This window comes from Bufo gargarizans, chromosome 10 (genome assembly GCF_014858855.1).
Source record: "Bufo gargarizans isolate SCDJY-AF-19 chromosome 10, ASM1485885v1, whole genome shotgun sequence".
In the NCBI taxonomy this organism is placed as follows: Eukaryota; Metazoa; Chordata; class Amphibia; order Anura; family Bufonidae; genus Bufo; species Bufo gargarizans.
The window spans coordinates 124,016,248-124,040,501 of NC_058089.1; the positions used below are offsets into that span (position 1 = coordinate 124,016,248).

A 24,254-nucleotide genomic window follows, 5' to 3' on the forward strand; every position below is an offset into this window, starting at 1 on the left:
CTCAATGATCGAAAGTTGGCGAACTCCTTGACTGGTGTTCAAAACCAGCTTCAAGCCTTCAACACTTACCGAACGGTAGAGAAGCCTCCCAAGTGAGTTTTATTTTTCTACCTAGCTCGATGTGTAGCTATGTCCGCTGCGGTCCTAAAGATTTATTCAATTGATGTTTTTGGTTGGCCAAATAAATTTGAGGTTTGTCACCCCTAGAAATTCCTTTTCATTTGGCAATTATCTCGACCGAACAAACGTGTCTTGGAGCACCCATCAAATTCAGAGAGTTGACCACAGAATATAAGATTGCGTCAAATCCTCCAGAGCGAGGTGATGCTGTATAAACGTATATTGGTGTGACCTCTAAGACATGTGTCTTGATCATATAATGCCTTAAGGCATTGTGTGACATACAGGCTCAGAAGCTGTGCACATGTGAGGCTAGGCTGACAGCTGGCCTCTTATCCTGCCCATTTAAACCCTTAAGGCCCCTTTCACACGGGCGAGTATTCCGCGCGGATGCGCGAGTTGAACGCATTGCACCCGCACTGAATCCCGACCCATTCATTTCTATGGGGCTGTTCACATGAGCGGTGATTTTCACGCATCACTTGTGCGTTGCGTGAAAATCGCAGCATGCTCTATATTGTGCGTTTTTCACGTAACGCAGGCCCCATAGAAATGAATGGGGTTGCGTGAAAATCGCAAGCAAGTGCAGATGCGGTGCGATTTTAACACACGGTTGCTAGGAGACGATCGGGATGGAGACCCGATCATAATTTTTTTTCCCTTATAACATGTTATAGGGGGGAAATAATAGCATTCTGAATACAGAATGCATAGTACAATAGCGCTGGAGGGGTTAAAAAAATAAAATAATTTAATTCACCTTAATCCACTTGATTGCGCAGCCCGGCATCTCTTCTGTCTTCATCTTAGCTGTACAGGAACAGGACCTGTGGTGACGTCACTCCGGTCATCACATGGTCCATCACATGATCCATCACCATGGTAAAAGATCATCTGATGGATCATGTGATGACCGGAGTGACGTCACCACAGGTCCTGTTACTGCACACAGCTAAGATGAAGACAGAAGAGATGCCGGCTGCGCGATCAAGTGGATTAAGGTGAATTAAATTATTTTTATTTTTCTTAACCCCTCCAGCGCTATTTTACTATGCATTCTGTATTCAGAATGCTATTATTTTCCCTTATAACCATGTTATAAGGGAAAATAATACAATCTACAGAACACTGATCCCAAGCCTGAACTTCTGTGAAGAAGTTCGGGTTTGGGTACCAAACATGCGCGATTTTTCTCACGCGAGTGCAAAACGCATTACAATGTTTTGCACTCACGCGGAAAAATCGCGCATTTTCCCGCAACGCCCGTGTGAAAGGGGCCTTAGAGTCCACAGTCCATAGCGATTGTGGTATCTAAGTGGTTAGACAGAGATGGGGGAGAGTCTCATTGATATACATTGGCACAAAACACTGCAGTACATGGTCAAGCCTGGGGCTAAAAGGTTAAATAGAAATTATGAAAAAGAAAAGTGCAGCAAAAAAAGCTTTTTCCTTTAAAAAAATAATACAAAAATGTAAGAAGTACAAATAACATGTGACATATCTCGCACAACAAACACCATATAAAAAAAATTGAGAATACTTTTTTTCCTCATCCCACTTGGTGGCACAAAAAACGTCGTAACCACGGAAACAAGATGTGTATAATTTGATGGGAAAATGAATCTAGCCAGCAAAGGAAGCAATATGGAGGATAACAATACATTAGTAGGTGGCTTGTATTAACTTTCTCTACATGATAAATGCCACTTGCTGAAGTGATACAACCCCTTTGATGGCTAACCGCGTGGCAGTTACCCCACTTGGTTCATTAGCCGCTGGTCGTGGGGCAGTCAGTATGTGTGACAGAACGTATCCTGACGCTGGGATAGATAATTGGGAGTTTTTAGGTCCCACCACATTGGTAGTTCTGTGATGTAGCCGGTCAATACAACAATGTGTTTCAAAATGATTGTGTAAAACAACCAGTCACAACTGAGCTGCCCCAAAAATGCTAACCTATCACCCAAGTAGAGCAATCTGTACAATACTTGAATATTTCTGAGAGGGATTTATCTGACTAGAGATGTTGGATGACTGCCCGAGTCAACATCCTACCTGTGTTTAAGTGAGTTTTCATCAACGCATACAACCATCTGCTCATAATCCTGTGCCAAGCCAAAACTTCTGAGATAACAGAAGCGTTTCCTCTTGGTTTTGATCTTCTCATTAACTCTTCTGCTTTCTGCGCCTCCATCTAGTTACTTTCCGGTGGTTTCTAATCTTCTACATCCATCAAAATAAAAAATAAACCCCATGTCCAACTGTCACATAACACCTACAGTCTAATCTATTCTGTTACGTTTGCCAAAAAGTATTGAAAAGCTTGAAGGGATTAAGTCCCTTCAGCAAATAACATTTATCATGTAGAGAAAGTTAATACAAGGCACTTACTAATGTATTGTGATTGTCCATATTGTCTCCTTTGGTGGCTGCATTCATTTTTCCATCATATTTATACACTGCTCATTTCCATGGTTACGACCACCCTGGTATCCATCAGCGGTGGTCGTGCTTGCACACTATAGGAAAAAGCACTGGCCTATGTGCGCTTCCATGGTCTGATGGATTGCAGGTTGGTTGTAACCATGGAAACAAGCAGTGTATAATGTGATGGGGAAAAAATTAATCCAGCCAGCAAAGGAAGCAATATGGATAATAATGCCCCTTTCATACGAGCAAGTTTTCCGCACAGGTGCAATGTGTGATGTGAACACATATCACCCGCACTGAATCCTGACCCGTTAATTTCAATGGGTCTGTGTACATGAGCGGATATTTTTTTTTTTTTACGCATCATGTTCTATATTCTGCGTTTTCCACTCAGTCCTGGCCCTATAGAATTGAATAGGGCTTCAGTGAAAAATGCATTGCATACGGATGCGATGCGTTTTTCACTGATGGTTACTAAGAGATGTTATTTGTAAACCTTCAGTTTATTATCACGCACGCGAAAAAAAGAAAAATCTAAACGCATTGCATCCGCGCAGTGGTAAAAAATGAAAAACTGAACGCAATTGCAGACAAAACTGATTTAACTTGCTTGCAAAATGGTGCATGTTTTACTGAACGCATCCGGAGCCAATCCGTATTGTCCGTGGGAAAGAGGCCTAACAATACATTTTAGTAAGGCCTCTTTCACAGTTCAGTGAAACTTGCACCATTTTGCAAGCAAGTTCAGTCAGTTTTGTCTGCGATCGTGTTCCGTTTTTTCCACGCGGGTGCAATGCGTTTTGATGCGTTTTTCACACTCGTGACAAAAAAATGAAGGTTTACAAACAACATCTCCTAGCAACCATCAGTGAAAAACGCATTGCACCCGGACTGTATCCGGATTTCATCTGGATGGAACGCGTTTGTCACTGAAGCCCCATCCACTTCTTTGGAGCCAGGGCTGTGTGAAAAACACTGAATATAGAACATGCTGCGTTTTTCATGCAACGCAGAACTGATGCGTGAAAAAAAAACGCTCATGTACACAGCCCCATTGAAATGAATGCGTCAGGATTCAGTGCAGGTGCTATGCGTACACTTCACACATCGCACCCGCATGGAACACTTTTGTGAAAGGGGCCTTAGTGCCTCGTATAAAGTTTCTCTACGTGATAAATACCACTTGCTCAAGTGACAAAGTCCTTTATCCACAAAGTTTGAGGCCATTTTTTGCATAGCCAGCCCCTGTAGAACAGTGGTAGTAATGTCCATGTATGTACAGTTTTTTTTTATTTTTTTATTTTTAATATTTCAGGTTCACAGAGAAAGGAAATTTGGAAGTTCTCCTCTTTACCATACAGAGTAAAATGAGAGCAAACAATCAAAAGGTCTATACTCCAAGGGAAGGAAAACTTATATCTGATATAAACAAGGTACAGTCTATACCACCGTTCACTTTCTGAGTGCTGTGCGTTTTCTGTTGCTGAAATAACTTGCTCTTTTATTGTTGAAGGCCTGGGAGCGCCTGGAGAAGGCAGAACATGAACGAGAGCTTGCCTTGCGCAACGAGCTGATTCGCCAAGAAAAATTGGAGCAGTTGGCAGCTAGATTTGATCGGAAGGCAGCCATGAGAGAAACCTGGTTAAGTGAGAACCAGCGTCTTGTCTCACAGGTATTGTCTCACCTGGTTGTGTTACCCAAGTCATTTTTTTTGTATATTTGCTTACGTTAATCACGTTTATAAATCTGCATTTATTTCTTTGTTTCATAAACTTCACTAAATTTATAGGGGTAATGTAATGGAATAGTGATGGAATAGGGAATATATATTACTGCTGTTACTGGAGTACCCCACTATTTAGTACTTTCTAAAACCCATACACCAAGACCTTGTTATAAAAAGCTTTAATCTGACCTTCCCTCTTACATTATAGGATAACTTTGGTGTGGACCTTGCTGCAGTTGAAGCTGCCGTGCGGAAACATGAAGCTATTGAGACAGATATTATTGCCTACAGCGAACGTGTACAAGCAGTAAATGCAGTTGCCAATGAACTAGAGGCAGAGAATTATCATGACATTAGAAGAATTTTGGCTCGTAAGAATAATGTGACCCGTTTATGGGATTATTTAAGGGAGCTGGTTGCAGCCAGGCGCCGAAGACTCTTGATGAACCTAGAACTTCAAAGAATGTTCCAAGATCTGATGTATCTCATGGACTGGACAGATGATATGAAGGTATGGATGATTCTGAAACCTTTGCTTTACATGATTGTCGTTACACGTTGAAATTATATCTTTTATTGTCTTCTCTTCAATCAGGGCCGTCTTCAGTCTGAAGATTATGGAAAACACCTTCATGGCGTAGAAGATCTTCTACAAACTCATACACTAGTGGAGGCTGACATTGCTGTTCAGTCAGAACGCGTAAAATCAGTTGGCGCTGTTGCACAAAAATTCATGACTGATGATGAAGGTATGTAGAAAATGATTTGCATGAGAATTGTAACCAGTAGTGTAGCCTAAATCTAAGACCTGGCGGATTAACATTAGAGCGCAAGAATGGAGAACATGAAATTTGTTATTAAATATATATTTTTTGTTATCATCTAGATTACAAACCATGTGACCCAGAGTTGGTACGAAAGCGTGTACAGCTTTTAGAACAGCGATATGCAGAATTGTGCAATCTATCTGCAGCTCGAAGGTCTAAACTAGAGGAGTCTAGGAGACTTTGGAAATTCTTCTGGGATATGGTTGAAGAGGAAGCTTGGATCCGAGAACAAAGTCGCCTTCTAATGTCTGATGACTATGGTAAAGATATTACCAGCTCCTTAAGGTTAATCAGCAAGCATAATGCTTTCCGTGATGAAATGAGTGGGCGTTACGGGCCACTGCAACAGACAGTAGCTGAAGGTGAAGAACTTGTAGCACAGGGTCACTTTGGAGCCAGAGAAATTGAAGAGAAAATATTGGAAGTTAAAGAACAATGGAAGCAGCTTGAAGCTTTGGCTGAAGACAGGGAACAGAAATTGAGGGAAGCCTATAGTTACTACCAGTTCCAAGCTGATGCCAATGATGCTGAGGTTTGGATTCTAGACACTTTGAGACTTGTTTCAACTAATGATGTAGGCCATGATGAATACTCAACACAAAGGTTAATTAAGAAACACAAAGATATGGAAGAGGAGATACTCAATCACCGACCAGCTATCGATACTCTACATGAACAAGCCAGTAGTTTGCCAACAACATACTCTCATTCTCCAGAGGTTGATGGAAGACTTCCTGCTTTGGAGCAACGTTATGATGAGCTGGTGACTTTGGCTGCTCATCGTAAGCAGGCCCTTCAAGACTCACTAGCTCTTTATAAAATGTTTAGCGAAGCAGATGCTTGCATACTTTGGATAGATGAAAAAGAACAGTGGCTAAACGGAATGGAGATCCCAGAGAAACTTGAAGATCTGGAAGTTGTCCAGCAAAGGTAAGTTTGTGTAGATTCTTGTAGGTGCCTGTCATAACAGTGAAAAAAGCTAAAGCACACATCTAAAATATCTATCTAGCAAATTAGTTCAGAAAAGGCACATATTGATAAATTTCATTGATAAGTGCTGAAAACACATGATACCCAGTTGGCCACCATCCACCTAGACATTTACTGACTTCCATGCAGGTATTCATAGAACATTTAGATTATCTTACATTTACCGTAATTGGATCTTGAGGTGGTCATCATATGTCATTTTGCATATTTCTTGTCCTCAGAAACTTGATAAGCTCTCTGCAGTTATCAGGCAAAGATTGATTTATAGAGGTTACCTAAAGAATCTGTGTTGCAGGTTTGAAACGCTCGAGGCAGAAATGAACAGTTTGGCATCAAGAATCGCCTCTGTAAATGAAGTGGCTGGGCAGCTGCTGAACACTGACCACAGAAATGAAGACAGTATCCGGAATATGCAAGATCAGTTAAACTCCCGGTAAGAATACTTATTGCTTTCATTGGAGATGTTTCAAGTTCTGATTCATCGTATGATGCAAAAGATAATAACTAAGTGCTTTAATGCTTGCATTCTAATGAATCATGGGTACTTGAATGAGAGCATTCACTGGGGACAAAAGTGGTGGAAATATGGCATGTTGTTCACATAGAAATGGCGTAAATGTGTGACTCGGATGCATCATGGTATGAGAATGTGGACTGTTCAATAGGAATCGGCCACACTGAATGGTTTATTTCATATATAGGTGGACAGGGAGGTGCATGTGGTGGTGTTTTTTTAAATATATTTTTTTATGTTTTTCTATGGTCTTAGATCATTGGCAGAGATGTAGTATTACTGTTTGACATTCGGGCTGCTTATAACTATACCAGGCAGGCAGAACATGCAGCATTCAAAATGGCTCATGCACTTTGAGGTTTGCCACATATTTTCTCTTCCTTATGACCCTTTTGGTGCAATTTGGTGCATTTTAAGTCTCCTTTTACCCCCCCCCCCCCCCTTTTGTAAACTCTTAAAAATTGTTTAGTGAGGCATAAAAAATATTTAAAACCCATAAATCTAGTACAAGGCCTGTACATCAGTTTGCTGGAGCAAATTGTGCTAGAATTCTGGTGCATTTCGCTAACCTAATTTCCCTCATCTGTTATCAGAGGAACACTGTCCTCTCAGTATGCTCCTGGCCCATGTGACATGTCCATTTAAGGCTTTTTATAATTTTTTATTTTTTTGGTAATAAATATAGGTATTAGGGTTAGTCACTCTTCTCATTTTTATCTCAAATAAAGAATATGGAGCAGTATTAATGGCAAACCAAGGGACAAAAGGAGGAAAACCAATCTGTGTAAGCCATATGGGTAGAAGATTATGTTCCGACTTTTGAATCTTGAATTATTTAACCTTTTTAAAGAATGTTAGAGTTTACTACTTTTTGTCAAGCAGTAGCGACAGGGTGCTTATTTGGTACCAGAGCCTTACATCAGAAACTACCCAGCTAGTGTAAAATGCAGAGCATAACTACAGTTTACGTGAGCTAATTATCCAAAAATATAATACAAAAGTGAGATCATAGCTATCATCCAATATCTACATCTTGTGATGCTAGAGATTATGAAGTGTATATAACGCAATCATTTAGCTGGTTATACATAACAAGTGGACTGACACTCCTCCTCTGGACCTACACACATTTTTGCATTAGCGTACCGCAGTCTGCACTGTGCATGTGTTGCCAACCGGTAACCGGTGTTAGAATTTCATGATTGATGCATCGTGTTCACTACAAGGGGGAGACAAAAGTGTAATATTCATGTCGGCCATCTCCACCACATGTTCGGAGATGTGAGGACACGTATAGTAACAGGGCGCTATGAACTTTATATATGGATAAAATCCCATCTTTCAATAAATTTAAAGGCTCATGCACACAACCGTTGGCTGTTTTGCGGTCCACAAATTGCAGATCCACAAAACATGTACTCCGCATTTTATGGAACGTCCAGGCAATAATAAAACAGTCCTATCCTTGTCCGAAATGTTCAGTTTTTTTGCGGAACGGCCATGCAGACATATGGGCATGGAATGCGCATGGAGTCATTTCCGTTGTTTGTGGTCCAATTGAAGTGGATGGTTCTGCATACAGTATAGACACGGAAAAATAATAACTTTTTGTGTGCATGAGCCCTAAGGGTGAGGATAGGATGTACTGTGCTCACTACATTTACTCCAATGACTATAAATAATGTGGGGTTTCCCTCTGGTAGACAGGATTAGCAGACGCAGTATAGAGGCAACAAGTTCTGTGGATCAAACAGTTCAGTGTTTTATTCACACTTTAGGCAAGTGACAAAACAAGCAGTCATAAACAAACAAAAAGTCACCTTGTGGTGTTGGTGGTAATTCACACCATGCAGCAATTCATGCCAAACAGGTAGCAAGCCTTCATCCAGACACAAGGCACCCAGATCCCCACACAGAGACTTGGCTTCTGAGCCCAGCTGCCTATTTAAGGACAGCCAGGTGCTGCCAAAACCCGGACCGGCACTTAAAACCCGGTCCGGTATTTGACCTCACTTGGCTGTAAATCAGCCCAGCAGCACATACCTGTTTTCCCAGACAAAACCTCTCACTGTGTAACAATATATTTTTATTTTTTTGCAGATGGAATCATTTCCGTCAACTTGTTGGTCAGAAGAAAATTGCTCTTGATTCTGCCCTTGAAATTCAGAATTATCACCTGGAATGTAATGAGACAGTGTGCTGGATGAGAGAAAAGACTAAGATCATTGAATCCACACAGAGCCTGGGCAATGATTTGGCAGGAGTTACTGCGCTCCAGCGTAAACTTACTGGTATGGAACGTGACCTAGAAGCCATACAAAAGAAAGTAGGTGACCTCCATACTGAATCAGAAAAACTTGCTTCAGAACATCCACAAAAAGCCCCTGCTATAGCTGGTGATCTCTCTGAGATAGATGAGACATGGGATGAATTGAAGGACACAATGAAAAGAAGAGAAGAAACTTTAGGTGAAGCAAGCAAGCTGCAAGGCTTTTTGCGTGATCTAGATGACTTCCAGAGCTGGTTGTCACGAGCACAAACTGCAGTTGCGTCTGAGGATGTTCCTGCTGATTTGGTTGAGGCAGAGCGTTTGCTTGCACAGCATGAAAGCATTAGAAATGAAATTGAGCGCTATGGAGCGGACTACAAACGAATAAGGGAGGTTGGTGAGGAGGTAACTCGTGGTCAGACAGATGCCCAATATATGTTTCTGCAGCAGAGGTTGAAAGCACTGGATACAGGCTGGAATGAGTTGGGACAAATGTGGGAAAACAGGCACCAACTGCTTTCTCAGGGTTACAGCTTCCAAGTGTTCCTGAGAGACACCAAGCAAGTGGAAGGTTTCCTAAATAACCAGGTGAGGCCAAATGGACTTCTACTACTGTCTTTCATATTTTACATCCCTATCATTTCATAAAAATGGACATTTATGTATCTTGTTCCATAAAGAATTTCGTTTCTAAAACATTTGCTCCTGTAGTCATGAGGTATCACAGAACTGAGAATACTGCCCTGTAGTTCTGTTTAACCAAACCCCATTTACCGGTAACTTCTTTTAGGAGTACGTTCTATCCCATACGGAAATGCCAACTACCCTCCAGGCAGCAGAAGCTGCAATCAAGCGTCATGAGGACTTTATGACCACCATGGATGCTAATGATGAAAAAATACGTGGTCTAGTAGAATCAGGAAAGAAGCTAATTCAAGAGGAAAATGTAAATTCTGAGAAGATTCAGGAAAAAGTCACATCCATTGATGAAAGGTGAGTAAAAATTGTCCATCAGTTGATAGAAATGCTAAGTTCTTACTTGTTGTGACCCTGGCCTGTTTTAAGTCTCGGGCATAGATCTGTAATGCTAATTGTAATAGGCCAGATCTGTTTTCTTGACAAGACTTTCTTCACTGTCTTTTTTTAACGTGTTTTAGTAAGGGTCTATTCACACGTCCGTTTTTTCTTTCCTGATCTGTTCCGTTTTTTGCTGAACAGATCTGGACCAGATCTGGACACATTCATTTTCAATGGGTCCTGAAAAAAAACGGACAGCACAATGTCTGATTTTTTTTCAGGACCCATTGAAAATGAATGGGTCCAGATCTGGTCCAGATCTGTTCAGCAAAAAACGGAACAGATCAGGAAAGAAAAAACGGACGTGTGAATAGACCCTAATAATGGATTCCTTTGCTTTTGACATCACAAATAAAAGCATTAAAGGGGAACTAAACCTTGAAAAAAACATTTATTTAATCCATAGTAGACACACAGCCACAGCTACAAGGTGCTGTAAGCAGTTTAGAAGACAACGCACTTTGTCCTTCCCGTTGACCTCCCCATCTTTGGCCACAGAACGGCTGGGGGACGAGCCTGACATCACACACACTGAACAGGACGTTCAGGAGAGGGGCGGGGCTTAACCACACTGAAATGCCAGCAAATAGATCTGGCTGCAGTGCTATAGGGCTATTGAGCGCCACAGCCACTTACTCCGTGTGTGTGATGTCACGATGTGGGTGGAACTCCTGTGTTGTGTCTGTGAGAGGTTAGTGCTTCTGTCAAAAACGAAAAGTTTTAGTTCTTTTCTTACACTCCCTACCTGTAATGTCATCTGAGTGACTCTGAGCGTCTCAGCCCATAATATCATCCTATAAATGCTGGGACTTGTAGTTCTCTCCTCTTATATCCCTCTCCATATAATGGCTTCTGATGCCCCATAATAACCGTCTGAGCATAATGGGAATTGTGCTGTCCTTATATCCCTCTTCCTATAATGTGCACTGATGCACAGTACAGTTTTCCTCTTTTAAAAAATTCCACACATCCAGACTCTTCATCTCTAGCAGTGACTGGCAATAGTCTATTTTCATCTTCAGCAGATGCCACTGTATGACATTCGTCTGAAGCAGCCATTTAAAGGGTTTCTGTCCCCAGATTTAACCCTATTAAGCTAGCTGACATTAGCGATGTGCTAATGTCAGCTAAACCTAACTAGCCTATTCCTACTTTTATCTATGCCCCCATTACGCCAGAAATCTAACTTTTATAATATGCTAATTAGCCTCTAGGAGCAGGGGGGGGGGGGCATAGGCTAGTTAGGTTTAGCTGACATTACCACGTCGCTAATGTCAGCTAGTTTAATAGGGTTAAATCTGGTGACAGAATCCCTTTAATGTATAAATCATGTGTATACATTAAATGTAGAAGAAAAACGTGATGTGAACACAACTTTAGTAATAACGACCATCACTACAGAAGAAGATCTGATCGATTAGATAGACTGTCGCCACAAACAGTTTTCTTGGTTATATTTGTATATATTTGAGTGGGGATGGGGATTCCTCTTGGTAGATGTAGTATTCTGTAGTCTATTACAGCTCCACATGGTTGTAACAAATCTATTTTGTACTATTACTAACACAGAGATTCCTTCCAACAAAATGGCAACACTAAACCCAGCCCCCTCCTCCAACACTTCCTGGCCTGTGTGCATTAGCATAAGAGGGGGAAGAAGAGGGGTAGTAGACATGGCTGCAGCCTGAGAGAATAGTGCACTGCGTTTCTGGTTTATTTTTTATGGTCTGCAGTTGTGATATCTAACAATACAAGAGCAGATAACAAAGACACATAAGGAGATTGTTTTAAGCTTTTTTTGTGCTTGGATTCTTGCTTCTGTTTCCCTTTTTAAGGGGGTTGTTTAATTTCAGCAAAGAAAACATCAATGGTGGGAAATGGCATAAAATAATGAAAAACCTCATTACTTGCACATTGGGTCCAGTGCGGATGCTCCCCCTGGAGCTTTGTTTCTCTGGTTGAAGAGATGAGATGTTGAGAGCACGTGACCACAGCAGCTAATCACTGGCCTCCTCAGTGCACCTCTGAGGTCAGTAATTGACTGCAGTGGTCACGTTTTTCAATGTGACATCGTCACTGCAGCTAGGAATTTTCTCTGCTACCTAGGGCCTCTCTACATGCAGGAAATGTCCACTTATTGAATCAATTTCTAAGGATGGGCGCCGCTGCAGACAGAAATTGACTGTTTTTTTTTTTGCATGTTGAGGCACCTGGAAAAGAGGCCAGCGAGGGGGGTTGGTAAAGTGTGGGGGGATCAGTGAGGTATCATATGGTTATTTTATACCATTCTGAGGCTTCTGAATATAATCTGTATCACTCAGACAACCCTATTAATACTCGCGCTTCTCAATTTGCTGCTGAGCCAGTTTAAAGGGGTTGTCTGGGTTCAGAGCTGAACCCAGACACAACTCCATCTGTTCTCATTCACTGTGCCCTGCACTGTATCGCGCAGAACAAGGGCTGTATGTTTACCTTTCGACACTGCTAGGCAGTGGGTTAGCTAATGGGTTAGCTTTAGCGCTGCCCTAGCCATTAGTGCCAATTATGTCACCGGGCTCACTGCTAGGAGAAAGCCTCCGTCTAGCTTACCCATGGAGAGCTCGGTACATCACCGAATCTCACAAAAAATTCCCTTGCCCTGTGCGTTTCAGCGAGGAGGAGGGGGGGGGGGCATCGGAGAGTAAATAGCCCTGATGCTCCACTCATTCATGGTAAATGAGATCAGATTTGCTCCACTCATTGATGGTGAATGAGAGCAGATTGGGTTGTGTCCGGTTTCAGAGATGAACCCCCTTAAGAGATAGCCGGCATCTCCTTGCCCAATTTTATATGTTATGTCTCTTCTCTTTTGGTTCACTCTACACTTTTTATCCCTAGACACAAGAAAAACAGAGCAACAGCTAATGATGTTCTATCTCGACTGAAGGACAATCGTGATCTACAACATTTCCTTCAGGATTGTCAAGAGGTAAGGAGCTGTTCTAAATAAGTGAATATCCCCCTTTTTATTGATCTAAATGGGTTCAAAACTCTTTGCTGAATAATAAAAAAATTAAATTGTCTTTTTAGTGTTTAAGGGTACTTTCACACTAGCGTTTTTCTTAGTTCTGTCACAGAGGCTCTATACTGGAAAAATACTGATCAGTTTTATCCTAATGCATTCTGAATAGAGAGCAATCTGTTCAGGACGCATCAGGATGTCTTCAGTTCAGTCCCTCTTACGTTTTTGGCCGGAGAAAATACCGCAGCATGCTGCATTTTTCTCTCCAGACGAAAATCCTGAACACTTGCCGGAATGTCGGATCCGGCATTAATTCCTATTGAAATGTATTAGTGCTGGATCCGGCATTAAAATTGCCACATTGGCGGATCAGTTCTTCCGGTCCACGCATGCGCAGACCTTTTTTAAATCTGTGCAAAAAATAAATACTGATCTGTTTTTCCAGATGACACCAGAGAGACAGATCCGGTATTTAAATTGATTTGTCAGACTGATCCGGATCCGTCTGACAAATGCCATCCGTTTGCGTCCGGATTGCCGGCGACTGAACTGCCTACCGGAATCCTCTGCCGCAACTGTGAAAGTACCCTTATACAAAGCCACAAATACCCTTTATATATTTAAAAGGGTATACCAAAATTCTGATATTGATGACCTATCCTCGCCAGTGCACCATGGCCTCCTCAGACAGCTAATCGGCGGGGGTCTTAAGTATCAGACCGCAACAGATCCGATACTAATGATCTATCCTGAGTATAGGAATTTCAGAAAACCCCTTTTTAATACATCATGCTCAGCTGCCACTAGATGGTGCTTGAAAACTAACGGAGCGCTCTTTGTCATACATTAAACTTGACAGAATGCAAAACAATGCTCCAATTGTTATAAAGATATATTAGGACCTTAATCAGCAAAAAATGATGGACCTAAGAACGACCTGATGAGAAAGGGTGGAGAATAGTACTAGATCTTATGGTATAGAATAAAATATTGTAACCTATTTTACAGTTGACTCTGTGGATTAATGAAAAGATGTTGACGGCTCAAGATGTCTCTTATGATGAAGCTCGTAACCTTCACAGCAAATGGCAGAAGCATCAAGCCTTTATGGCTGAACTGGCATCAAATAAAGACTGGCTGGATAAAATAGACAAGGTAAATGAAAGGGAAACCTTTCTGTAATTAAGTGATGACTCGATACTATTCAGTCAATTTAATATTGAGCAATATTATTTTTTGTTTTTTTCATCAATAAATACACTTTTTTAGCGTTTTTTTTAATGTAGGTGTTGCTAGTAGGCCTCTTGGTTTATTAGACATTACAACGTGAGGGGAAATCCACCAGATCTTTTCCTGCTGAGAGCATTGATACTCCGTATGTTGTGTTTCATTAATTGATTTGAAAAGGGGTCTGGGTGTCTTTATTGAAAGTGTAATATTAAAATCTATCTGTGGTGATTGATCTGGAAGATGTGCTTTACCTCTGGAAGCTGGTCATACACATGAATTGGTGTTTGGTCAACCGCTATATATCCAGTTTCCACTATAAACTTGCACATTTGGCTTGGCCCTACATGCCTGTTTATTTCAATGGGCAGAGGAAATAAATTTACTGCCAGAGCCCACTGGATCAATTGATTAATTAGGCATGGTAAAAGCCAACATGCCCAGTCCATCTTTTCTTGGTAAAAGCCAACATGCCCAGTCCATCTTTTCTTGGTAAAAGCCAACATGCCCAGTCCATCTCTTGGCAGGGGTGGAGGCCCCCTGTACACATGAGATGGTCAGCCAGATCGCTCTATGTGGACAGTTGGCAGCTGCCTCATAGCAGCTTTTTACCTTCTCCTGGATCAGCCAAATCGGATAATGGATTTCTGCTTATTCAGAATAATCTTTACCTTTATTCTCATTTTAACTCTGATTCTTTTTAGGAAGGGCAGCAGCTCATTGCCGAAAAACCAGAACTTGAAGCAGTTGTGCAAGAGAAGCTGGATTCCCTCCATGCTCTTTGGAATGAACTGGAATCCACCACCCAAAGCAAAGCACAGTGCCTGTTTGATGCCAACCGGGCAGAGCTGTTCACACAAAGTTGCTCTGCATTAGAGAGCTGGTTACAAACTCTTGAGGGCCAGCTTCAGTCTGATGATTATGGAAAAGACCTCACCAGTGTGAACATACTATTAAAAAAGCAACAGGTAGAGGAGGGGCATTTGTACATTTTTAAGAAGCTTTATTTCAATTTTTGAAATTAAAAACCACTAAACAATCAGTCTCATGCGGGGAGTGCAGTATCTCCAGTGTGTGCCAAGGAGGAACGGATAAGTGGGAGGTGGGAAGAGAGGGGAGAGGGGTTGGTGTATGACATCAGAAGTAGAAATATGGAGTATAGGCGATGAAATGCAATAAGAGTCATGTACATCATGACGAGGAGTTAAAGGAAATGTGTCACTAAAATAATTTTCTGCTGGTTAATGCCAGATAGTTACACATCCTTTTTTCTAATGTGTTTTTATTTTCTAATTGCAGATTTTTTATTTTATTTGCTGAACGTTGTTATGGGGGCGGCCATCTTGCCTGATCTGTTCTTAAAGGGGTTCTGCAGTTCTTTTCAACCGATGATCTATCCTCTAGATAGACTTTCAGCATCTGATCGGCGGGGGTCCGACACCCAGGACCCCTGCCGATCAGCTGTTTGAGAAGGCCTTCTCTCTGTTTCCCTCAGGCCCAGTGACGTCACGACTAGTATCACTGGCCCGGGTGGGGCTAAGCTCCGTTCACAAACAGCTGATTGGCGGGGGTCTCCGGTGTCGACCCCCACCGATCAGATGCTGATGATCTATCCAGAGGATAGATAATCCGTTAAAAATAACTGAAGAACCCCTTTAACAGCATTTACAAAGCATTAAGAAAATCGCTTTACAGCAGCCACCATCAGCCATAGACACAATGGTCAGGGGCGGACCTCATTGACTTCTATGAGAGAGTTTTCTAGGCATGCTCTGTGACCTGTGCAGAGGTCATTGTACAAGGGCAGAATAGATAAGATTTGACAATCGCCTATTGTGAATGGTGGGCCCCCGTCTTATCTGTCATTCTAATCCTGCTTGTAATGATATCACCTGTATCTATAGGTAAGCAGGTAATTGCAGTAAAGTGATCTGTACAGAGCAAGAAATTGCGCCTATTCTTAGTCTTAGTGGCCAGTGTGAAAACTGCAGGATTTTATGTTTTCTGTTTGAATAAAGATAATGACATGGAAAATTAAATATAACAATTCTTAAAAAATATGTTAGACGTAAAAATGTGATTTAAACAATAGGTCAATTTCTGATGACACGTTTCCTTTAACACAAGATTACATCTACATCATGGTATATATTGATGTGATCCCTAGTAGGTGGTGGGAATAACCGTGCATGACGTATTGCCCTGGGAGAAGTAATATCCCATTCCCTACCCACTATAAATGCTAAATACCGAACAGTTACTAATATTGCTAAATATAAACCAAATAACCTTCCACCAAAATCGCTGCTTTAAGATTCAGCTACCAGTGCCTGTGCTGATATTTTCCTGGTATTTGTATGTCCGTTCTAATGGGCTGATGATTACAGGCTCATAATCGAGTAAGACGAATTTACCTGCGAACAGCACCCCCAGCGATACGATAGTTGGCGCACGCCTCAATGTAGTAAAATCCTGTTACTATAATGTTTCACACTATGGGAGGTCGGCAGTATCCCCACACATACATATTCCCATGCTATACAGGCTAAGGCATCTATAGATAAAATCTCTTGGTCACAGCTGATTGATGTTTACATCGTTTTTTAGATGCTGGAGAACCAGATGGAAATCCGGGAAAAGGAACTAGAGGCTATCCAGAGCCAGGCTCAGGCACTTGGCCAGGAAGATGCCAACATAGTAGAAGTAGACTCAAAGAACAGGACAGTTGCCACGAAATTCTCAGAACTACGTGCCCCACTTGATGAGCGGAAAAACCTGTTGCTGGCATCGAAGGAGGGACACCAGTTTAATAGAGATCTGGAAGATGAAATTGTAAGTAATTACACAAACTACTTTTAACGCAATTGTCACAATTTTCTTGTAATGACGATTTTTCAGCAAGTGCTTGCACGCTGCTCTCTGCAACAGTAAATTCATACTTGCTTGTTCCATGCCACTGCACTACTCCGTGCTGGCTCCGTCTTCTGGTCCCCCGCACTGTTTTCTTCCGGCGGTGCATGGGCATGGTCATGGTCACATGCACCGCTCCAGCCATTGACTGGCTTCCACGAGTAGTGTATGTCACCATGCCTGTGTACTGCCAGAAGGAAACAGTGTGTGGGGACTGGAAAACGTTGCCAGTAGAGGACTGGCGCGGCGGGGAAGCAGGTAAGTTTGAATCTTATGTTTTCAGGGGGCACATGCTAAAAAATCATTATTGCCAAAAAACAAAACTTTAAGTCATTGACTACATATTAGTACATAACAGTTATTTAATGTTTTGTGCATGTCTCTCTCAGCTCTGGGTGAAGGAGAAGAAGCCATTGGCCATTTCTACAGAGCATGGGAAGGATCTGCCATCTGTGCAGCTGCTTATAAAGAAAAACCAGGTTAGCTGAACGTTATTGCCTAACAGGTTGAATGTTCAGGATGAAGATTGAAATATGTTCTTTATCCATCATCTTTTTTTATACCACAGACACTGCAAAAAGAGATCCAAGGACATCAGCCACGGATTGATGATATTTTAGAAAGGGGGAAATCTATGGTCAAGAACAGTGCCCTAGATGCTCAGGAGATAGGCGAGAGGCTGGAGTTGCTGGGGAGCACATGGGAGGAGCTTACCACAGAAGCCGCAAAGCGCCACGCTCGTCTCGAAGAATCTCATGCCGCTCAACAGTTTTATGCTGATGCCGCAGAGGCTGAAGCGTGGATGGGCGAACAAGAGCTGCACATGATGTCAGAAGAGAAGGCCAAGGTTGGTTACCTATAGCTAGCACATGGCACAATTAGGTGACATGGAAATTATACAGGCATTATATACAGGAAATTATACTGCCCCCAATTTATTTTTATTTTTCTGTTTTAATTCTACAGGATGAGATTGGTGCTCAGGCGATGCTGAAGAAACACTTGGTGATGGAGCAGGCTCTTGATGATTATGCTGAAACCATTCACCAACTAGCCAACTCCAGCAGAGAAATGGTCTCCAGAGGCCACCCAGAAAGGTAAACTTTCAGCAGACTCCCTCCTTTGGCTGGGATTTGCAGACATAATACCAGCTTGTGTAAAATCAGCCTGGGTCTCGGTGTAGTGAAAAGCAGGGATGTAAATTTACTTAAAAATAGGTTGTTACTTCATATTCAGTTTTACTTCATGAATTACGAATCTAACATGCCATATAGCATTCTGAACATTTTTAGGGCAGCTGTAACGTATTTAGGCATCTATCGCTAAGCATCTTTGCGATAATGTACTGACTAAACATGCATATTATTGGATGTGCATTCTTAGTACAAAAGAACAAGATCTGTGTTCTTAAAGGGGTTGTCCCATGACAATAATTTATTATTTATAGCTGGTTAGCGGGGGTCTGATACCCTGCACTCCTAATCAGGTGCTCTGTAGCTCCGTCACTGGAAGGCGGTGCCAGAACTGCACTGCACCGTCAACATTGTAGTGGAAAGCACTTGTCATTGCAGTGCTGCTCCCTTTGAAGTCAACGGAAGCAGCACTGCAGTGATGGGCGCTGTCCACTGCAATGCTGACTTTGCTCTTTAGCTGACCTACAGCTACAGAGCTACACTGAACAGCTGATTGAGGGGTGCGGAGTGTCAGACCCCCACTGATCAACTAGGGATGGCCTATCCTGAGGATAGGCTATCGCTTAAAAAGGCTGGACGACCCCTTTAATTTGTGAGGGAGTCTGTTTTATGGCTTAATATATCAATAACCTTTCCATCAGCCTACTTTAGAAAGAATGTCTGAATATGGGACATGGATTGACCTAATTAAAAATAATTAGGCTGTTTTTTTTTTTTTTTTGTGCTTCAGTCAGTGAGCGTCCTTGTTCCCATTTCTTCTCATCCTTTTCTTGGCTAAGATAGAGAACCCGCAGTGTAGTACACAACCATGAGCTCACTGCTATGGAAATTATGTACACCGCATAGGACAGCTTGGCTCTTTGCATAACTCCAGCCACTCCTGGCCACTGCTTACGAGGGATGAGATGGGAATAACCCTTTAAGATATCCTAAAACAGGGGAGAGAACACAGGGATGGACATACTTAAAGGGCTATTCTGGTTTTATGTGAATGGTATTTTAAATCACTTTATAAACTTGTACTATTTTCTAATCTTTATTTGCTGTCGGTGAATGACGACGAGTAGAGACCTAGTCCTGCTTCCAGATGCAAAGTTGATACAATAGCATCCAGTCTGGGCAATCCTCTATATAAACTTCATTTTTTTTTTTGTACATTTTCATATTGATGGCCTATCCTCATCAATATGACATTGGCAGGGGTCAGACTCCCAACACCCCCATGATCAGCTGTTTGAGAAAGCCGAGGCACTCTTCAGATCTCCAGTGAGTGCTGCAGCTTACCAAGCACTGCGTCGTCCATTTGATAGAGGTTGTGATTAGTATTGCAGCACAGCCCCTAGGCCAAGCATGTCCAAACTGCGGCCCTCCAGCTGTTGCAAAACTACAACTCCCAGCATGCCCTAATAGCTGTAAGCTATCCAGACATGCTGGGAGTTGTAGTTTTGGAACAGCTGGAGGGCCGCAGTTTGGACATGCCTGCCCTAGGCCATGTGACTAATGAACATGACATCATGAGGCCTAAGCGCTTACGGAGCACCACACGCCTTAATACAGCTAATTGGTGTGGGTTTTGGGAGTCGGCCCCCACAATCTGATATTGATAACCTATCCTGAGGATAGGCCATCAGTATGAAAATCTCAGAAAACCAAAAAATTCTACTCCAGACTAAAACCGATTTCTGCATCTGTTGTTGATGTATTTAGCTCTCAAAGCATTGCCTAGGCCAGGTACTAATTATGTACGGGGGTTGCAGTCTGTGAATGTGACCAGCAGTGTCCCATTCATTACCACACCTATCTTAACAGTTATCTCAAAAGGAAAGAGGAACTGAAGAATAAAATATTCTAGAAAAGTTTTCATTTATGCAAGTAAACATTTTTTACATACCACCAGAAACGTTCTTTAAAGTGTTGACAAACAATGGATTGATGACCTTTTAAAGAAATATCTATCCTTCGTTAATAGTGACCGGATTACCTTGCGTCAAGGGCAAGTTGACAAGTTGTATGCTAGTCTGAAGGACCTGGCAGAAGAGAGAAGAGGGAAGCTGCAGGAACACCAGAGACTCTGCCAACTTAGGAGAGATGTGGAAGACCTGGAGCACTGGATCTCTGAGCGGGAAGTTGTGGCAGCTTCCCATGAGTTGGGCCAAGATTATGAGCATGTGACCGTATGTACAACCTGACACTTGTATTACTCTAACTGAACGTAATATTTTAGACTGTGGTAGATTTATCTGATGTCTTTACTTTTTACCTAGATGCTGAGAGATAAATTCCGTGAATTCTCTCGTGATACAAGTAACATTGGACAGGAACGTGTGGATGCGGTCAACCTTATGGCTGATGATCTGATTTCCTCTGGACATTCTGAGAATGCCACTGTGGCGGAATGGAAGGATGGGCTTAATGAAGCCTGGGCTGACCTTCTAGAAATGATCGATACACGTAGTCAGATGTTGGCGGCCTCCTATGAGCTTCACCGCTTCTACCAGGATGCCAGAGAAACTCTCGGCCAGATACAGGACAAACAGAAGCAAATACCAGAAGAGACTGGAAGAGACCTCAACACGGCAGAAGCCATGCAGCGCATGCACACCACATATGAACATGATATACAAGCCCTTAGTGCACAAGTAAGGCATTAATCGTGTTCATCAATGTGTACATAGGACTTCCCTACAGTTATTTTCTGAAGCAGATAGTAGATTTATTCCAGATGTAACAAGTTAACTATTCAATTTCTGGGGGCCCCCAAAATAATTACAGCGGTAGGTCGAGCATGCTCACTGCCGCTTCTTTCATCTCTACAGGAGTTGCAGAGACAGCTGGCTCGGCTATTTCCAAAATTCCTATAGAATGAATGGAGTGGAAGTGCCTACGCCGACCTGCTGCCTCATTTATTTCAGGGGGTCTCAATTCTTGTGATCTGTGGGGTTCCCAGCAGTAGAAACCCACCTATCTAATAGTTATCCTCTACCCTGTGGATAGGGGATAATGTGTCACAACTGGAATACTCCTTTAAAGCGACTGTCACCAGGATCAACCCTATTAAACCAGACCTACTGCCTGGTACTGCTCATCATACTATATCTTTCCTTTGTATGTTAAACGGCTGCAGCGAGATCTGTGTTTTTTTTTCATATGCAAATGAGCAATTAGAGCACCCAGAGGCGGGGCTGAGTCGTCTGAGCACTGCTATGTAACACCCCCTGTGCTCTGCGCACGCCCCCTCCACATTTATTCCATAACAAAAGTCTGTCCTTATATTGAGATTATGTTTTTAGAAAGCTAATAAATATCACTGGTTTCTTTATAATCATATATTGTCTATGAATAAACCAGTAATAAGCCTTAGCAAAACAAGAAACAACACTATTCTCCATATAATAAGGCCCTCCAGATGTTGCAAATATAATACGGCCCTCCAGATGTTGCAAAACTACAACTCCCAGTATGCCTGGACAGACTACAGCTATCAGCCTACAGCCAGGCATGATGGGAGTTGTAGTTTTACTGCAGGTTGAGCATCCCTGGCATAAGACATAGTGATTCATGGTTTCTCTACACTTATAAGCTGACACACATCACTGGTGTCTGTATAATCATACATTCTGCCTGTGAATAAAGCAGTAATATGAATATCAGCTTTGTGAGCAGATCTCAGTGTGGTGAAGTTATAGCACACTGTGTGTATAATACACATATATACAGTATATATGTATAAGCCGTCAGTCAAGGGGAGGGGGCGTGTTATATAGCAGTGCTCAGACGATTTAGCCCCGCCTCTGGGTGCTCAAATCACTCAAATTTGCATATGAATAAAAATAAATCTTTCTCTGCAGCTGTTTAGCATACAGACAAGGAAGGTATCGTTTTAATCAGCATGTTGCGCCCTACCAGCCAGTATGCCTGGTGTAATAGGGTTGATCCTGGTGACAGAGCCGTGTTAAACTTGTGATCATGATGTGTGAAATTAACCTCTGTTTATCACTCCAGCAGAAGTCTATCTCTTTTCCCTCAGCAAACACTAACTTCTATTCCATACATTATTATACAGCACGTTCCAGAACCAAAAATATCTAATTCTGGGGGAAAACACTTCAAAGAGGACCTGTCCTCCATGTAATTCAGTGCAATCTGCAGGCAGCGGGTTATAGAGCAGGAGAAGCAGAGTAGACCGATATATAGTTTTGTGGGAAAAGATTCAGTAACACTTGTAATTTATACATTAAAATCTCACAAAGGCCTCTTGCACACAGCCGTCGTTCGGCCATTCCGTGCATTGGGGAACGCAATTTGCGGTCCCCAATGCATGGGCACTATCCGTGCGGCTGCCACGACGGATCCAGACACTTAAGTGGGTTCGTGATCCGTCCGCGCCTCAAAAAAATAGAACAAGTTAAATTTTTGTGCAGTGTAGAGGCACGGAGAGAAACACCACGGAAGCAGTCCGTAGTGGTTCAATGGGGTCCCGTGCCTCCGTCCCGCATCGCAGCTATGGATTTCGGACCCATTCAATGCGAATGCACACGTCCAGTGCCCGCATATTGCGGACCAGCTGTTTGCGGGCCGCAATACGGGCCACAGACTGCAACGGCCGTGTGCATGAGGCCTAATTCTGAGTGTTCTGAAATCTTGAATTGAAATCTTAGTAGTTTGATCTAAACAATGTTTTCTGTTGTACCTTTTAGGTAAAGCAGGTCCAGGAGGATGCTGCTCGTCTCCAGAAAGCTTACGCTGGTGAAAAGGCTGCAGACATCCACAGGCATGAACAGGCAGTCACTGAAGCCTGGGGTGAACTGCAGGAAGCAAGCGGTGCTCGCCGCCAGCTTCTGCTGGACACCGTGGAGAAATTTCGCTTTTTCCGGATGGTTAGAGATCTTATGCTATGGATGGATGATATTAATCTTCAGATTGATGCTCAAGAAAAACCACGGTAAGACTGTGATTTACGCTTTTCCGGGTTCTGATTGTCCTCTATATTCAGCACCATTATTAACATTTAACCTTCACTCAAACAGGGATGTATCTTCAGCTGATCTAGTAATTAAAAATCACCTGAGCATTAAAGCAGAGGTGGATGCCCGAGCAGACAGCTTTACCACCTGCATAGACCTTGGAAACTCTTTGCTAGAGAAGAATCACTATGCATCTGACAAGGTACATGGCAATATATAGTTACTATAGTGGAACCAAGGTCCTTCAGGCCTGTTTGTGATTGGTCATTTTGTTATTTTGTGTTCTATTAGTGGAAAGGAAGGAGAGATTGAAAACTGCAGTGAATTCTTTCCCAAATCAATTTAGAGGAATAAAAAATAAAAGCAAAACTAGAGATACGTACATTAATAAACCAGCAACACTTCACATTGGTCAAAAGGGCGCTCTGTCTGTGGATGAATTGTGATTACATTTGGTGGGGGTCTCTGTCTCCTCGTCATAAATGAAGTGTGTCTAGTGCTCTTTGCAGAGCTGGATTCCGTATAGCGCTGGATTGACTTTATATATGGTAGGCCATATGAGATCCATGAAAAAAGTCATCCTCATCTCGCCATTTCTAGATGATGCAGTCTCAGGCAGACGGCACTTGCATTGTCAGTGGTGTGTTGCTCGGAAATACTCTGGACTGGAGAATCAGGTTCAAGTAGTTCCGTAACTGAGGGTGAGCTCCAGCAGCTCCAGTATGAAAAATATTGAAAAGTCATGTTAAAAACCAGAAAAAGGAGCAAGTGAATTGCTTGCACATTTCTGGCCTAAAGTGGCCCTTACTTGTGTAATATGTAAGGGCCACATTAGGCCATAAATGCCCAAGTTATTAATTAGCTGTTTTTGCCATGTGCATGATTTTTCAATAAAGTAGTTTGTTTTTTTACACCATCACCCTGTCGTGTGGTTGCCAGAGCTCACCCTCAGTTATATGAGAACCAGAGTGAGGTCAAGAGGGTTTAATTTATTGCTACTGAAATA

The 24,254-nt window shown here is 42.3% G+C and overlaps 1 protein-coding gene across 3 annotated transcripts in view; it reads left to right on the forward strand.

Moving 5' to 3' along the window:
• SPTBN2 (spectrin beta, non-erythrocytic 2) overlaps nt 1-24,254 on the forward strand; it is a 258,310-nt gene that overhangs the window by 225,744 nt on the left and 8,312 nt on the right. For all 3 annotated transcript variants that reach the window (XM_044270585.1, XM_044270582.1, XM_044270584.1), the window contains 20 exons: nt 1-92; nt 3,866-3,983; nt 4,064-4,222; nt 4,485-4,787; nt 4,872-5,025; nt 5,163-6,033; nt 6,389-6,526; nt 8,708-9,464; nt 9,667-9,869; nt 12,831-12,921; nt 13,963-14,109; nt 14,886-15,149; nt 16,789-17,013; nt 17,481-17,570; nt 17,660-17,938; nt 18,058-18,188; nt 20,254-20,458; nt 20,549-20,923; nt 22,982-23,226; nt 23,312-23,450. The exon at nt 1-92 is cut by the window's left edge and continues 96 nt beyond it. In XM_044270585.1, the coding sequence (XP_044126520.1) occupies nt 1-92; nt 3,866-3,983; nt 4,064-4,222; nt 4,485-4,787; nt 4,872-5,025; nt 5,163-6,033; nt 6,389-6,526; nt 8,708-9,464; nt 9,667-9,869; nt 12,831-12,921; nt 13,963-14,109; nt 14,886-15,149; nt 16,789-17,013; nt 17,481-17,570; nt 17,660-17,938; nt 18,058-18,188; nt 20,254-20,458; nt 20,549-20,923; nt 22,982-23,226; nt 23,312-23,450 (4,986 nt within the window). The remainder of the gene's footprint in view (nt 93-3,865; nt 3,984-4,063; nt 4,223-4,484; nt 4,788-4,871; nt 5,026-5,162; nt 6,034-6,388; nt 6,527-8,707; nt 9,465-9,666; nt 9,870-12,830; nt 12,922-13,962; nt 14,110-14,885; nt 15,150-16,788; nt 17,014-17,480; nt 17,571-17,659; nt 17,939-18,057; nt 18,189-20,253; nt 20,459-20,548; nt 20,924-22,981; nt 23,227-23,311; nt 23,451-24,254) is intronic.